This window comes from Bemisia tabaci, chromosome 1, assembly GCF_918797505.1.
Source record: "Bemisia tabaci chromosome 1, PGI_BMITA_v3".
Taxonomy (NCBI): domain Eukaryota; kingdom Metazoa; phylum Arthropoda; class Insecta; order Hemiptera; family Aleyrodidae; genus Bemisia; species Bemisia tabaci.
The window spans coordinates 61,203,438-61,222,185 of NC_092793.1; the positions used below are offsets into that span (position 1 = coordinate 61,203,438).

General features: G+C 37.6%; 1 protein-coding gene across 3 annotated transcripts in view; it reads left to right on the plus strand.

Moving 5' to 3' along the window:
- Shaw (Shaker cognate w) overlaps nt 1-16,812 on the plus strand; it is a 449,043-nt gene extending 432,231 nt beyond the window's left edge. For 2 of the 3 annotated variants that reach the window (XM_019049483.2, XM_019049482.2), the window contains exon 7: nt 12,407-16,812. In XM_019049483.2, coding sequence (XP_018905028.2) covers nt 12,407-12,567 — 161 coding nt within the window. In that variant the 3' untranslated portion in view covers nt 12,568-16,812. The remainder of the gene's footprint in view (nt 1-12,406) is intronic. The other variant, XM_019049484.2, reaches the window with a different exon arrangement.
- The last annotated feature ends 1,936 nt before the right edge of the window (nt 16,813-18,748 follow it).

The following is an 18,748-nucleotide window of genomic DNA, read 5'->3' on the forward strand; positions in this document are numbered from 1 at the left end:
TTTCCATATCCTTGGAGACGATAACTGTGAAAAAATGAAAAATTTTAGCACGGGTAAAGGAGTAGTCCCGTTTTTGGACGAGTAAACCTTCTTCAGTTGCTTATGCAGTTATTGTAATTAATGCCTATGCAAACAGATGAAAAAGGTCTAGGATTCCCTCCTTCTGTCACATTTAAAATCATGTAAAAAGAACAGCGATAAAATAAAGGAATAAACAAATACCAGGACTGGAATTGTGAGAATTTGTTGGCAATCTGCCACTCGTAATGTAACTGCAAAGCGTCAGTCCATGTAAGAAAGATAATAATACATCTTAAGTAGGTACAGTTTTAAGTAATAGTCTTTCCTGTGCTGGAGCGAGTTATGCAAACTGTTGAAGAAAATCCGATACATTAGAGTGCTCAGTATCTTTTAAGAGAGGAACGAGGATACCGGTGGGTTTCAAACCATTTCGAGTTCGACAAATAGAGCAGTTGCATAGGCCCCTGCAAACTGGACAACTCCAATCCGGATCGAGTAAACAGTCTGCTACTAGTTCACCGTATCTATTTTTCAAACAAGGCCCACAAAATTGACCTCGAACTCCGTTGCAATCTTGAGATCTACAGATGGTTTTTGTGTCATGTGTCTTTTGTCGGCATTGATGACAGGTGGTATTTTATGTATAATTTTCAACCCTGGTAACGTCACAACTGAAAAACATGGTTGACATGTCATACAATAAAACACCCCCAACACCCTGAATTAATTCCGATTTTTCTGCACAATTTTACAACATCGGTGACGTCATAACGTAAAACATTGTTGCCAAATTGTATACTATAACTTACATATCACATATCCACCGTCGCGAAATAATTCAGATTTTTCTGCACAGTCTGGCAGCTGGGTGCAGGCTACTTCCCATAATCATACTACTACCGGGAAGCAGTGGCGTGGCGTGAATTGCGATATATCGATTGTTATGCCATTTAAACCTATGGTAAAGAATCTATTATTAAGGTGTTCGCTGCGAACACCCTAATAATCGATCTTTTTTCATAGGTTTAAATGGCACCACAATCGATATATCGCAATTCACGCCACGCCACTGCCGGGAAGAGTTTACTAAAGGCCTGGGAGCGCGATTTCTATGAAGCTCAGCGTTAAGTATGAATTTTATCATACATAGTCCAAAATAATCTGTACGATCAGCATCTTATTTCCGGAGTGGTGTGGCTCTCTTTTATTCAGCATTAGAAAGTTATAACACTTATTAAGCCCTCTTCAGTTCCGATATCTACTCGCTCTTCAGTTTGGAACACCACCCGGACCACCCTCCCCTCCCCCCTCTCCAAAAACAGTTCTTATTTCCTAGTTATATGGTTCTCTTTAATTCCCGCATTTGAAGGTTATTACACCTAAGCCTAACCTATCTTCAGTCCTGATATACCTACTTGCTTTTCGATTTGGAACACCAATAACCTCTCCCAACCAATTAAAAGAGAAACTAGTCACAGCACTGTAAGAATCGGCGAGCAATGCCAGGATCAAGTCGGAGAGCATCCTGGCTCGGAATATTATATCTGCGGCTGCTATTCATCACGAACGGCCACAATGCATGATGCACTGGAACTGGATGACGAGGCCCGGTGCAGTTCCGCCGCATGCATCTTCGGCGTTAAGCCTGCTCGATCCCTACTCTCCGTAATATTGTCACCGGGGGCATTAACCCCCCCCCCCCCCCCCCCGGCTCCCTCAGAAGGCTGACCTCCACCCCCTCACAGGCGATGCGGGCTGTTAATCCCCTCGTTCATCGATGTCAATCGTGTCAAATATGATGCACGCAGCTCCTCACCTTGGCCAATTCGCTAATGGTGCCAATTAGCTTCGAGTGGTGTTAAGTTGCAATGTTGCCGCAGTTTCCGACTTGGGTCCCGTTCCCCAAAAACATATCCGACTTGGGTCCCGCGGTCAATTAAGGACTATGTAAGCGATGAAATGTCTCACGTCTTATCAGATTCCCAGTCATTCGGCCGTGTGATGATAGGTGTTGTTTACACACCACATCAGTAATCAGTAATCAGTCTGACGTAGCGTCGGAGCAGCTATGGAGCATATGTTCAGTTCAAAAGGCAAACTGTTATTAGTGATTAACAATAATAAATTCCGTTTCCATAAAAAACTAAGCAAAAACGTTGAGCGGTGGTGCTGTGCAAATAGTAAATGTAAAAGTCCAAATATTTTTACAATAGCAAACGCTTTAGTGACAGTTCAAACGGAAACGTATATCAAATTCAATGATACTTCCCCACCCGTTAAACCTTCTGAACACATAAAGAAGAAAAAATTCATAGATGAAACTATGACCAAGTACTTGATCAAAAAAGTAAATCGTTTTGAATACGTTCGCTTAGTTTCTAAAAAGTTCCTTCCGTCGTAAGTGTCTTGTCATTTTTAGATTGTTTTATTTGTACTGACTAGGTCACAAAACGTGACCGTTCCTTGTTTCCCTGATTTATAAAAATGAATAGGAACAAATGTATTGTTTTTTCTATAAAAGAAAAATAAAAGATTAAAAAGAAAAAAGATTGTGTTGCTTCTCGGCGATTCCATAGCGAGGCACGGTTGCCGAATTTACTAATATCTTCCTTTAACGTTGGGAGTGACCAAAGTCCATTGGGACCCAACTCGATCGGAAGTTAAGTCCACCGGGACCCAAGTCGGTTACCTAATCACCGACACGGGACCACGGGACCCAAGTCGGACGTTGCCAATGTTGCTCCAGCTCATCCTACCGGGTGGGTTCTATTCCGTCGACACGGAAAAACGGCTACATATATATGAGGCCCTATATGTAATAATGGCGGATGTAAGAAATTACCTTTTCGAAACACGCTTATAAAACTGTTTTGTTCACACAAAAATTACGCATGAGTACTAATTGAGCAAGAATAGTGAAATTGCTACGAAATTTCTCATTTTCAGCTTTTCTGACAAGTATCCGAAAATTTTGGTTTGAGGTTATGTTCCATTGTTTTGAACTAAACGATACATCGAACCACTATCGAATACGTTCCATAGGTCTTAAGTAATATCCTTTTTCTCTGCTGTGTGGAATAGGACATGTTTCCTGTCCCTTTGATGACGTCCTTGCAACTATTTAAACACGACTCGTCACGGATACGCAACAAAAAGATGAGCCGGTGCATTATTTAAAATCCTTTCGGGATTGTTCCGACTCGACAGTGAAAAATGAGAGTATGATTTCGCTCGATCTTCTGTGGTTAGAGTTTGAGCTCGAAGCTTGCAGGGGCCACGAGGAAGGGAGGCTGAGAGACAGTGGAGGAGCCTGAGGAAGTGGAGTAGAAACCGTGGGAGATTGTTGAGGCAAGTGAAACGAAAACAGGAGGTGAGGAAGAGGGACGAGAGAGTCAGGGAGATCGATGGAGATTATAGTCTCAAGCTATAACTCGTCTTTTTCGGGGTATCTCTCTTTCTCTCCGTTTCCCTCTTAGCTTATAAAAATATAAAATTTAGCTGTAATTTAGAAAGCCGCAATGGAGTGAATTCCATGGGCGAACGAAGGGGACGGGGGTCCAGGGGGGCCTGCCTGCCCCTCCTACCCCGGCCAGAGCTGAAAATAGTGTAATCTGCCCCTCCCCTCCGGAGATTCTGGATGGTGGAAAAAACTTTGTCGAGGATGATTATCTCTCTTAATGATAAGTCTTAAATGAAAACACCGTGTTCATTCAGTCAGTATTTTAGAAGCCTCAAAATCCGTTCAAATAAAGGTAAAATTCCTAGATGTGTTTGAATGCAACAATTCGAAAATATTTTGTGCTAAAAGTGAAAATAGCGTAATTTGTCTGCAGAAATTGATCGAAAATGTCCGTCACGGAAGCCTCAAAATGTGTCCGAATAGATTTAAAATTGTCAAAATTTTCTGGATCTATCAAAGCTACTGAAAGCATTACTATAATTATTAAAAATGATACATCAATTAAGCTAATAATTACTAAATGTAGAATTTATAAACTACGTATCTCAGTTCTAAGCTTAAAACATTGTACATGCTAATATAGTTCTATTGTTTTTATAAAAAAATTACTTCTCTAAATCCTTTCATACTGTAGTGAAGTATTTCACAAACTGTAGTTTTTTCATAAAATATCAAAATTATGATAATAGAGGAAATAATCACACCTGTTATTTTAATGTTGATAGTTAATTTGATTTCCAAAATACATATTATTGATAGCCTGATCATTATTGAATATATCTCTATTATAGGAATCATTTCAATAATAGTTTTCATCAAGATTATAAATTTGGAAACCCATAACTTGCTGTATTTCATAATTTTCCTAATTACAGAAAGAGTTCTTGGATTATCTATTTTAATCATAATGATCCGAACTCATGGAAATGATTTTATAAAATCATCGGCAGTATTGAAATTATAACATTTTTAACAGTAGTTACAATGATAATTATAATAAAGACAACCAAGAAATCAATGTTTAACTATTCACTCATTGTACTGTTATTCAACTTAAATTTGCAGAAACAATAAGTAGGTAAAATCAGAAACTCCTTATGAGGAGACGAACTATTTGGACGCATTTCTATCAAACGGAACTATGTGCATCATGACGTGAGCCCTGTTACGAGTATACTCTTATGGGTTTCAGGGCTCACGTCGTAATACACTTAGTTCCGTTTGATAGAAATACGTCCATTTTGAACTGTTAATTTATCAATGAATTATTTTTATTTTTGGTAAAATTAATCAGACTAAAATGTATGATAGATCTATATTAATGATATTAATACTATTAATATTGACTTTTTACAGATGAAATTTAATAATATTCTACTTTATATTCGAAATTTCTATAACTGTTGTAACTTTTCCTGTCGTAATTTCTATAATTTATCAAATGTAGGAATTCGAAAGTAATTTTTGCTGATAGTGAAAAAATAAACCTAACTTTTTTGCAGAGATTGGTGGAAAACCTGCGTCACGGGAGCCCTAAAATGCGTCAAAATAGATTTAAAATTTCGGAAATTTCCCGGGGGAGGCCCCTCTAGCAAAGTAACCGAAGCACGCCTATGGTGGGTTCAGTGGTTTCTTGAAATTTCACCGTCAAAAGACAGTTAAGCGGGAACGCGAGTCACAAATGGACGTATTTCTGCCAAACGGAACTATGTGCATCATGTCGAGAGCCCTGTCATGCATATATTTTAATGGGTCTCAGGGCTCATGTCTTAATGCACATAGTTCCGTTTGGCAGAAATATGTCCAAATACCTATTTTCGTCGATTTCACCACTGAGAATGCGTAACATTTCCGACGTTTGAGTAATCACTCTCAGGGCGTGCCTTTTGATTGTCAAAATTCAAGTCCTTGATTAATTGTTCGACGGTGAAACTGCGAGGATGAAAAAAGATTCTCACACCCTTGTGAAGCTGGAGATGAGGATTCCAACCTTTCGGAAGCTCAGAAAAGTATTCCCGATGAACTCATTAATCTAGTAAAGCATCGCGGTTTGTACAACATTCACAGAAGTTCTCACGTTAGAAGCACCAGTGACATTATCAGGAATTTTAGAAACGACTTTTGGAGTTAAAATCGCTCGTTTGGTAAACACAAAGAAAAAGCCTTTTACGGTGGAGGATTTTCGGGCAAAGGAAGTGATAAATCCCTGTCATCACTTGCCACTCAGAATTGATGAAATTAAACAACTTGGCAGCGAAGACGTATACTTATTGGGTATCGATTTTATGTAGCATTCAGTCGAGTGCTAGAGAGCAAAACTCGTCCAACTGCATGGTGAGGTTTCGAAAGTTTTTCTTCTATTTTAATCTGTCATCGTGAAACCACAAAAAATTGGGATTACAACATCGTGAGATTTGTATAATTTACACATCTAAAGAAAAATCGCGGAGAAATTCAATATAACCTGTGAAAGCCACTGAATTCTTTGTTTTATTGTATTGAATATATTGTTACTTCTTAATGAGCTCAATGTAACGAAAATAATGAATAATCTGTTCAGAATTAAAATAGCAGAACATTTCTTTTAAGATCATTTAAAAATCACGGAAGTTTGGGAGGTAATATACTCTGATCTGGTGCACGGTATATTCTACTGGAGCTGGCTATTTCTAATATTTTCGTCGAGCGAAGATCGTCCAAAAAGCAAGTTTATACCGAGTAAAAAACGACCCGATTATAACACCGTGGTAATCGCTCTTTCAAAAGCTCTTTGACGGTATTTTGATTTTGATTTTGCTTTTTTGAACCAAACTACCGTTCGACTGTTACGCACTGTAGCATCACTTAAAACAAAGGCATTCTGCTCTGACGCGTCCGTGGCAGACAATGATGGCCGGAAATCGGGGCAACTGGCGCGGGGGGCGTGAGGCAAAAAATTGCCATGGATCGTATTCGATACATCAAAAGGTGAGATTGTATCGATATCGATTGATTCAACTTGTAAACAGAGCCTTAAAAGTCAATGGACCAATAGACAGGGTACGACTGTAAGCATTCTAATACATGTTTCTTATCCAAAATTTCACGTAGAACACGATTCGCGCAACAAAAGTTACTGAAACCAACTCTTAACGAAGGTATTAACCTTTTTATTTCACATTGGTTACGAGGAATTTGAACTGCCCGCTCACAAGAAACTCAAAGCTCTACGTGAGTCAAATCGCGCACTACAATGGTTTCAGCAAGGTTCTCAATCGAGCAATGTTCATTTCCCACCATGTGTTGTTCAAACTATAAGCAATTTGCTATAGCTGAGCCAAAGTGTCAAGACTGAGGTTGCCAGATTTTTATATCGCTGAAACGTTCATGATAACGTTTAGCGCGCGATGTGAATCACGTAGAGCATTGAGTTTTCATGAGCGGGTGGTTTGAATTCACGCATCAAGAATCATTAAATATCTTCGTAAGGAGTTAATTTCGGTAATTTTCGTTGTGCGTATCGTGTTTTACGTGAAATTTTGGTTATGAAACATGTATCAGAATGCTGAAATTCGTACCTTGTCTAGTGGTCCATTGAGTAATCTGAGGGAACGGGTTGCTTTTGATAGATTTTTTATTCTTACATGAGTATAAAATGGCAACGAAAAGTGAAATTGTTAGGAATTTTCTCATTATCAGCTTTTCCTGCTCAAGTTCTCGCTTGTGTTGGGGTTATGTTCTACAGCGTTGAACCAAACGATACATCGAACCACTATCGAATACGATCTATCGATGCCGCTCGCGGTTTTAATTAATCTATGGATAGAACGGGTGAACGTGTGGGGGCGGCAATTAAGGGTTCCGTGCAAGAGTGTTGCAGCGTGATAATGACGTTGAAAAATGCCGCTTAACGTTTTGTGCAGCTATCAGGACATCCCACTATGCGCATGAAAAATGGCCATCGCCAAGCTCCTTTGTCGAGGAAACATGCAAGTCCTCATTTTCTTGCACCCGTGAGGGGCTGGTTCCAATGCCACAATCGCAGACAAAACATATGACTCAGTTTCAAGTGACACTATTCACAAGGTGAAAGATTAACCATTCCCTCGCCAGCTATCTGCTCTTGGCGGAGCCGTTTATTAATCATTTAATACATTTGAATTTTGATATGCGATAAGCACGAAAACAAGTTATTCTCGATCAGAGTGGGTAAGCGTTCAAATGAGAAAAGAGAGCTAAATGGATTGCATTTCTGCCAAAAGAAACCAAATGCATTCCAATGTCGCTAAGATTCTTATACTTTTTTAACCTTGCGATTATAAACTGATCATCTCAACAAGTTTTTTCTTTCCTCCCAATAAACTATGAATTCAGTGCAAAATTATCCTTTGTAAATTTAATTTTTTGCAAGGTTTCAGTAACTTTACTGCAAGGAATGTAAGTTGCTAAACCCTAGCAACATTGGAATGAACTTAGTTCCTTTATGCAGAACGCAATCCAAATACTCCACAGTGTTTCACATGATTAAAGGGTCCAGCGCCTGAACTTGTCGAGAGGCGTTTTTTAAAAGGAAATCGATTTTAGGTTTTTCTCGGCATCCTTGTAAGGAACTCTCATGATGAGATGGGAAGTTCGAGGAAAAACCACGAAGACATGACGCCATAAACCTCTTATGAAACATAAAGAATACCTTTTCGTGTTACGAACATACATGCAAAATTCAATTTTTATCCACTTCCCATCTTTCACTACAGAGCAGTAAATGAAAATGAGCGCAGATTAGATTCGACTTGGAAAAATAAGGGGCCGCGAGATAACTATTTTAACTCTTGGGTAAGCATTTTGCCTATACTGTCATAAGAAGGCGATTTGGCGCGAGCCGATACGTACGCTGAGCCTGGGCTGTGCCGTGTGCCATGCGCGACGATTTACCAAAACCCCGCTTTAATTCGTGATGTGAAAACTTGGAAAAGCTTCCGTATAACTTCTTTGTACAGATAAGTACAGAAAATATGCTGTACTTTCTTCATATACAACTTATCGTCCGGGTTTAACAGGAAGGGGCCGAGTCAAATAACGATTAAACCGAGGAAAAAAAGTTCCAAGTTGTATTCCATTATACACTGTAGGAGATAAAGCTCAGTGTCTATTTTCAAATTTAATATATATTTTTTTCGACTTGGAATTTTAGCGGCAGTGACTTTGCGGCTCAAGCTCAACCAGCGGCGGATCCGGGGGGGGGGGGGGGGGGCGCGGTATGCCTCCCTCGGGCCAAAGAAGGGGAAAAGAAGGAGAGAAGAAATAAGTGCTCCTAAAAGTTTACTGAAATTATTTTAAGACAGAACTATGTGAACAAAGATCACTTAACACTGCAGAAATAAATAGTTCATATACTGAGATAAAGTTACGCTGGAAGAGGTATATTATTCGTCAATTTTCAACTGTCAAACAATGCACAGATTGTAAGCTAAAACTGCTTAAAATTAAATCTAGGAGGGGCTATTTTTGAAAAAAAAATTTCTGGGGAGGCCCCCGACCCCCTTGCTCTGGAAGGTATCCCCCAGATCCCCCACTCGACGTCAGCAACCCCCCCCCCCCCTCCAACTTACTACGGATCCGCCACTGAGCTCAACTAAGCTCAAGACCTCCACCTGACTCATTTTTCCCAAGACGTAAGTGGGTTACTACCTATTTGTTTCAGTCCATTTCATATTTGTTCGCGATTTTCTTTCAATGGCAAAAAGTCTGCTGTGCAGATTCATGCGTCGAGCTCTTTATTCCCTCACTTCGTCGCTCCTCTGACGTAAGGGCCGCCCTTAGACACTATAGAGATAGTGCTAGAGATAGACTTAGGCCCTATAGAGATACGCCCTCAAAGGGCGTATCTCTATTTCCACGTGAGCCCTAGAAATAATAGAGGTTTACGGAGGAGGGGGCTCGCGTGAAGGAGCGACGACTTGTACTTTTACTTTGCTAACTAAAATTCACCACTGTTTGTACCTATTATTAGATTTTATCGAAAAGGGCCAATGAAGTAATACTTAATAGACTGAAAAATACAGGGCACAAGAAGTTGTACGAAAGCTTTTCCAAGTTATCACAATACGAAACACAAAAGAGTTTCGGTTACCGAATGCGCACGACGCGGCTCAGGCCAGACGCACGTATCAAATCGCCTTCATTTAATGGTATAGGCAATATTCTTACCCAAGCGTTAAAATAGTTATCTCATGCCTAACCTAACTCGAGGCGAGTGTTTGGGCGGTAGAGACCGAACTCATAGCTCAAAGACAGAAAGACATAGAAAAGTGAAATTTGATATGAGACCTCCTATACATATGTGCTATTGTCGGATGGGGTCAAACTTTCATAATGATACTCTTGTAGAGGGGTGAGGGGGGCGGAAGCAGTGATATTTGAAGACGTACGTTTGGACGGTAGGGACAAACATTTTAGTCCGAAGTCGGTAGCACATACAGAAGTGAAATTTGGGTGCGACCTCTTCTACCGATAGGCCATCGTTAGATGAGGTCAAATTTTTTAAATGACACTTGTGGCGGGGAGGGGTGGAGCGGTCACAAAGTTACTGAATAGTGAGCGTTCGGGCGGTAAGAACTGAACTCGTAGCTCAAAGACGGATGGACATAGAGAAGGAAAATTTGACATGAGACCTCCTATTCATATAGTCTATCGTTAGATAGGATTACATTCTTAAAGCAGCACCTGGAGGGGGGAGGGAGGGCTGTAACAATTATAGAGAGATCGATTCTGGTCGGAAAAAGACGGTCATGGCACATTCCCCATGATTTGATCTGAAATTACTGGTTAACAACAGGCCCTGTTACGTTTACCCAGATTAAACCTTTTTAACACGTATTATATATTTTTTTTTAAATTTTTGTGTGAGAAAAAAGTCGCAAAAACAAAAAGTGGTCAAAAACTGATTATCCAAGGGAAAATCGGCTATTCCGAAAAACTAGAGGACGATGCGGAAAGACGGATAGAATTTTCGGGGCGAGTGGGGGGGGGGGGTAATTGTTAGAGTATTGTATAGAATGAACATAATGTCTAATAACCACATGCGTATGTAACTTTTTTTTTCTTTATCGGAAAGGAATCATAAAGTTCGCCTTAAACAGGGGCGAATATGCAGTTCAACGAGTATACCCAATTCCCGACTTGAGGTTACAAAACCGACGATTCCATCGATTTGGGGCAGTTTGTGGCTTAAAACTAAACATATTCTGAATCCGAAGGGTACTCTAAACAACATATCAAAAAATTGCATTGATATATTTTCATATATTTTTTAAATCTACATATGTTTAAAGACATGATTATAAGCCAATATGCCGCTCAGTGCGCGCCTGAGCTCTGACTTCAGGTCACAGAAATGACGATTCCGTCGATTTGGGGGACTTTGGGGCTTAAAACTAAACATATTCTGAATCTGGAGGGTATTCTGAACAACATATCAAAAAATTGCGTTGATATATTTTGATATATTTTTTAAATCTATGTTTAAAGACATGGTCATTAGCCAATATGCCGCTCAGTGCGCGCCTGAGCCCTGACTTGAGGTCACAAAAATGACGATTCCGTCGATTGGGGGACTTTTGGGCTAAAAACTAAACATATTCTGAATCTGGAAGATATTCTGAACAACATATCAAAAAATTGCGTTGATATATTTTTTAAATCTCTGTTTAAAGATATCATCACATCTCATTTATCGATCACGTAGTTGATTTCTGACATGAAAGGACGGACACCATAATTGTCGTTAAATTTGAGGTCCAATTGAGTAGAAATCAAATAGATTATGGATTTGAAACATCATTCTTACAACTTACCAAAAAACACGGCTGAACTCATGCATGCACACTGGCTCTCTTTGGTTTCCTGTATGGCTGTTATAAAAACAAGCCAATATGCCGCGCAGTGCGCGCCTAAGCCCTGACTTGAGGTCACAAAAATGACGATTCCGTCGATTTAGGGGTCTTTAAGGCTAAAAACTAAACATATTCTGAAACTGGAAGGTATTCTGAACAACATATCAAAAAATTGCGTTGATATATTTTGATATATTTTTTTAATTTACATTTGAAGATGCGTACATAGAATAAATCGAATTTTTGGCATCATCAACGGAAGACCGGACTGAGAGGCCCTTAATTTAAGAATTGAAAATGATCAACATAGTTTTTGTATCGACAAACATACCTTATACCTAAACATTCTACCTTGTTCCGTTCTGAGTAGAGTAATTTCAGTTATCACCCGTCATAACATATGATGCCCGCTGCTGGATCTCTGCTAATTGTGCATCCGCGCAGGTTCCGTGATTTCCCCTCCCCCTCCCTCCACTCCAGTAGCGTTTTCGTGTCAAGAAACTACGAATTTTTTCTTCCCATCCATCCATTTCTTCAATCCAGCGGTCATTTTTATTATCCGTCAGAGTCGAATTTTCGATTTTTGTCCATGGGACACTGCACTGTGCGCCGCGTGCCATGTCGAATCTGCGTGTAGCTTCATTTATCGCTCTGTAGGGAAGGTTGGGAAGCGAACAGAAATGAAGTCACGATGAGAACTTGTGAGCTCTAGTACTTAATTTTAAGTTCTCAAGGGCTTAACTTTGGTCTTCGTATACCATAAGAATCACTGTTTAATGCAAAAGTTTCCGGGCTGTAAGGTCGAGTAATTTCACATCAATGAACACATTTCCGTCATCTTGGTTAGGGATTAATTTCAGTAATTTTCGCTGCGCAAATCGAGTTTTACGTGAATAGAAATTTTGGTCAAGACACATGTATCAGATTGCTTAACTCTATACCTTGTCTAGTGCGGTGCATTGGGTACCGGGTATATCTTACACACCACCCTCCTCTATTATTCATCATTGATTAAGTACTTATTGTAAATTGTAATAACTTTTCTTTGTTACAGTTGGTGTGACAATGACATTGAATCCGAATGGAGTGGGTGTGAAAGTGGAGCCTCTAGCAACCAATCACAAAAAGGCAAACGCATGCCCAGAATCATGTCCTGGGTCAACTACCACGGCCACATCCCTCCCTCCCCCGACTTTAAGCGCAAAGGACCACTAAGGATGAAACAACCTCCCTCTTTTTACCCCTTCATTTTAAACGGTATTCCTGATCTGATCTCCATATCTTTAGATCCTCTCGTTTTTTTAACAGCTTTGACATGAATGTTATTCCAGTGTTCGCCGAAAAAAATGGATTGCTGATTTAGCAATTAAATTGTTCAAAAATATGACCGACGTGTTTCAAGTGTACATTTTACAATAGTGGGAAGCTAATTTAACCACAGGGGTGGTTAATTTAGCATTTTTTAATCGTAAAATCTTCATTGAAACATGTTGGACCCTTATTTTAACTATAAAATTGTTATATCAGCAATTTCATTTTTTTTCACGTTGCTTCAAAATACAGCAGCGAATGATATGCACCAATCTTAGAGGAATTAAGCCAATTCTTGATTGCTACGGCGTCACAGGAACGGCTGTCTTTTATCTAAAGACTCGACAACTATCATACATACATAAAGTTCCTGCTGCAGAAGATTTTGGGCTCAAAGCCGAATCTATAGGGGCATTGAAATATCGCTTACACACGTAGGTAATTGCGATATATTGCACGGTTAAGATAGGGCTATGTCTTGTCGTAAGCGGCGACATAGAGTCGATGACAATTCAATAATCGCCCCGCAGAGAAGTGAGTGTTTTGAAATAAGAGAGAGAATCACGTTAATATCCAACTTTGCAAAATGAAGTGATTTTCGTGAGACAAAATATGTTTGGACCACCATTTCATGACAATCCGATGAATTTTGTGAAGGGACAGGGATCTGGGTCTGCTTTTTAAAGGAGACAGAGGAAGGAAACGCGGAAAGAAGCAGTGTTTAACATTTCGTTACCTTTTTGAGATCAAGGCGTGGGTTCCTCGCCTTACTCAGGGTAAAATTGGTTACTTTTTGCTGTCAGATCTGATGGTTCTATCTAACTGGAATCTTAAAAGAACAGTCCTCTGTGCTTTCATCCATACCTTTTATTTTACAAGAAAAATTAAGGAAATACACTCCCAGCAAAATTTCAACCGGAACTTCTGACGAGAGACTCCATTAGCTCATACCTAAGATTTTGGTGATAAGATCTTATGTGATCTGTATATGACCAGGACCGCTCTTTGTGGATCAACACTTAGCCGCTCCTCTTTTGAATTACAATGAATTAACTCATACAGTGTGGTTGTTAAAAAGTCACGCAAATGAAGGGTTCTGGACCTGTGTAAGTTGGTTGATTTATTTGCTAAAATTAAAGGGCCTAAAGTTTTTCACTAATCGGGAATCGGACGTACATTTAAGCAATAGACAAACAAGCGCCAACTTAAGTTAGAAAAAATTTGAACTGATTAGTCCTAATATATATACTACATAAAGATGTAAAAATTATGAGCCTGTCAATAATCAATTTGTAAGTAAATGGTCATTACGTCGATGGCTTATCGTTCAAATATGTGTAAATACTTAAAATTAGCTTTTTTTTTTAAAGAACCAATGAGCATGAAATTTTGTTTTTCATGCTTGGATTTTCTTGTCTTAAGCCATTTCATGATTTTATCTTACTTCATTTCTACCTTTCATTTTTTGTTTTTTGGAATATGCTGACACCATTGCTTCATAGCGTTTCTTTTTTATGGTTCGATGATCACATTCTAAATAGGGGCTTATTCAGGACTTTATTCACAGCAATGTTGAGTTTGACCTATCATAGAATTCTGCCATGATTTTTTGGTATGTATGAATTATCATGAATACTCGTGAGAGAGGAGGCCACAGATGTCCCCTTCCTCTCAAAGATTGCTGAAAATTAGCAGAAAATTTATGATGGGGGGGGGGGGGGAGGGCACAGACACGGAGGAAAACAGAAACTCTGTATCAGGTAGGCATACTTGAAACTTTTGTAACATTCTGATGAAAAAAACGCGGAAACAGGTGTCAGGTAAATCATGTGAGAGTTTCTATGATAAGCTCTTTACAAAGCACTTTTCTATAAGTTTCCTGATCCATAAATTGGAAAATAAAGTTGAAAAAAACTGATCAGATCAACCATAGTTGCATTCATTTTATAAAGACTTGATTTATGTATTTAAGATTAAACAACATTTAGAGAACTTTAATAAGCTGGTCTACTTAAAATGTATTACTTTAGACAAGCATTAAATATTGGACCACATGTTATGCCTAACCGAGGCAAACTGATAGAATGGTAACAACATTTAACAACCCACCTATCTTCCCGATTGTTCCCTCACATTCTAGCTCTATTCTTGATTTGTATTCAGAACCGAGTATATTTAAGAACCCTTTCCATCGTGCAGAAAATTAAAATGAAGTCTATACTTAGAGGATGCATGGACAAAGCTAAGATTGCATGAGGGTGGATTACCTACAATTGAGGCACTGGATGCGAAAAGGGCACTTCCGGTTGCAGTGTTCCAGAATCTCCTCTAATATTTCATTCATTGTAAGGAAAGTCCATTTTACGAAAAATTTTACTAAATATTCCTTATGATTCTGAAATTTTCTATCGAAAGAATTCTGGAAAAACCACCCATTAAAGTCGTCTCCAAGGCATTAATAAGCAACAGAGATTCTGAAACACCGCAATTGAGAAGTGCCCTTTTTGCATCCAGAGCCTCAATTATTCTTTTTTTTATAGTTGTTCGTAAAGAGAAAGATCCAGTACACTGCTGCAAGAAAATATTTCTTCTTTTGTTAAGAAAAAGTAACTGATTTACAATTTAAATTACTCGACAAGTGTAACTCTTAAACTCAAGCCTCATTCTTCTTTTCTGCACTTATTTCTTTTTTTCATTCCCACTAAAGGGGCCATCTTGTGCAAAAATCCAAATTTCAGCAGCTGAAGTTATTCTTTCTATCTTATTCTACAATGTTGATAGTGAAAAGCTTGTCTAAAATCTCATTATATTTTGATAATTCAGATTACTTACAACGGTTTTGGCTGTGAGTAGTTTATTTTCTGATAGGTAGGTAATTCCTGAACCTTTGGATTCTGCAAACCTGGATAATTCTGGATTTTCTGGATAATTTTAATGTATTTGTGAGTCAAATAATGCAGTCATAAATAAAACACTATGATTGACACTGAAAGTGGATAGAAAAGGTGGAGGTCCAGTTAGATTCACTGTTCATTTTCCCCAAAAACCATTAATTTGCAGACAAATATTTTTAATTTTTTGGGACTATGCTTTTGATGACTGGATAGAATCAAGCAAAATAATGTAGAAAGGATGTATAGTGGACTCATTAAGAAAAATGCATTTATTGGTTTTCATTAACTCTTCAGTCTTGACCCAAGTTCATCATTATTTAAACGAAAATTTCTTTGAAGAAATGTATCTGAAAATGCTAGGGATCCTAGCCTGAGTGCATATTCGAACGCTTTTGTTGATTCTTCTCATATAGGGGCTTGGGAGCGACTTTCCAGCAATATAAAATAAGTATCCCAATAGTTTCTCTATTTAATGTCGTCTAATTTTAACACTGAATAGAAACCTCTCTTTATGCTTACATCTTTTCCAAGCTTGAACATGAGCAAAGCTAAAAAAAATTACTAGTGTCAAAGATAAGGACCCATGTTGTCTTCAGGGAATCTAGTGTAAGTAACTGCCTAAATGCATAACCTTCTTTTCTTAAATTGTTTCCCGAGAGAGGGTGGGTGAGTCCCTAACTTTGCTTAATAGGTCAAGTTTATTTGTTAGTACAGTTGGACTGGGTCAATTTTTCTGAGGAATTACGAGTATTCTAAAAAGATGATTAGATGTAATTTAAAAAACAAAACAATAAAACAAAAACAGAAAAACTGAAAGTTTACAAATTTTGAAATAAAAGAGCACAGCTTCTAAGCAAATTGTGATAATTAAGCTCTCTTGAATGGTGAAGAATATGCGTCCTGCACCCTTCAATTCTCAGTGTTTTTACTATACTTGACCATTTCACATTTTTCCATTTCCCAAACATGCTGGTATCTTCCATCATTACTAAGCATCATGCCTATCTGCTGTTTTGTTTGCAGCAAAAGAGATAATCTTAATAACGGATGCCCAGAGGGTTAAAAATAAATTTTTCATCTAACTTTTCTATCCATTATTTAGAGATGTCAAACCACCGTTTTAAAAGTGTTATTGAGTTACATTGCATTTTTTAACTTATTCTAATGGACGCTTTTAGTTTTCTCAATTTCCAACATTTAATTTTATACAAGTAGAGTTGTCAATAAATATGCATAGACATCCCTTTCCTCTCTCTTTTTTTCTTTTTTTTAAAAACTCTAATAAGTATATTCTTAGTAGTTCAAAAAATCGTCAACGAAAATCTTACGTATGTACAAAGCTGCAGAAACAAAGGTTGGTGACTCATGATAGCCATTATGAGAAATTCTTGATCATAATTTTTAGCAACAGAATTTTCTCTGCAGTTGTGGTTTTTTACCCTCAGTTTTACAAGATTAGCATTTTTTACCCTGCATTTTTCAAATAGTACCTCAGATCTAAGTCACAGCTCTAAATTAAGAGCCAAGGATAACAAAAACACCTGATTAAATTTTGATGATGACTTTCATTCTACTCATATCAATATAATCGCAAGTAGGTACAAAAAAAATACTTGCCACTCAAAAATTAATATCCTGAAAAAATATATGATAGAAGAATAGAGAGACAAAAAATATGTTCGAGGAAATTACATCCAATTTGGTTAATAGTAAAACCAATTGTAAAAAATTTTGACTACATTTTGCCATGAGGAACTTATATTCCTCACTCACCCATAAAAGCACTTATCTGCAAACAAAAACTAAAGGCATAAATGTAAATGTTGTTCCAAAAATGCGTCAGAACTAGTAGTTCCTCATGGCAAAATGTGATCCAACGGACTAGTAGATGTAAAATTTCCCAAAAATTGAAGATTTTGACCATATGCATTAATTCTTGACTCTTGTGTGAGGCAGCAAAAATTAATTGAAAAACTCGTTCAAGGGAGCTTGAAAAAATTATTGAATTTTGTTTTGCATTGGAAGAACCTTCAGTGAAAAAATGAAACAGACTTACTGATTTACAAATCAGCTAAAATCTTGCCTTTTCATATGCCTACTACCCTAAACTCACTAATGAATTTGTTTAAAAATTAATTTGTTTACTGCATCAGAGTTTTTCGTATTGCTATCTATCAACAGTGAATTTCAAGCCATCATTTCTCTTGATCAGCTTCACGACTCGGGTACTTAAAACATAATGATCTATGAATATAATTTTACCAAGAGAATTTGATACCATTACAAAGAGAGGAGTCCTTGCAACATAATTTTAAAAGTACTAGTTGAAAAGCAGGTTACCCAAAGTGATGACGAAAATCTCACCAGAGAGTTTCATTACGTAAAGAAAAGTGGGTGAAAAAAACATTGAAAGAGCTAAAGAAGCTACTTCTGCCTACCACAACAGAATAATTAGTGCGTAGCTTCTACGTTGCTTTGAATAATTTAGTTGGACTTGAAAAAAATCCACTGCTAAAGAGTCTAGATGATGAATATCTCTAGTCTCAAAATTCTAATATTAAGTTATGAAATTTTTCCGCTATCAGTAGATATTTCAAAAAATACACTGGAAGCATAACCCCATAGATATAGGTACATTGACCAGCAAAATTATCGATAGGTACCTATTTTGTTATTGTAATTATGATGTAATTAATTTTGTACATAGTTTCGCTCTCATGTAATTATATGACAAACACTATTTTATTTATTTACTTGGACCTGTTTAAATTTTTTATGTAATTACTTGTACAGTATTAAAACACAACTATTATCATTATTATTTTTATTGCTATTAAAATTATTACCATTATTAAAACTTTGAAGTTTATCTGATTTCCTCATGCTTTAGATTGAACTCCTAGCGACCAAATACTTTGGAACATGTACATTGTTGCCTCGTTCATAATTATGCATTGAAATTTGAACAGGAATATGCTCCTTACCTTAAATTCTTACATTTTTCAATATTTTTGAGCAATTAGGAGGTACATATAACTTTCTCTCTCACAAAATTCTTGGGGGATAAGGTCAGGTAATTGAAAGTTAAAAAATCAGAATCATTTTGCTTTGGGGTTTGATAGATCCAGATTCGTACAGAACAAAGAAAAAAAACCATTTTTTTAAAATAGATTTATTCTAGTATAAAAATA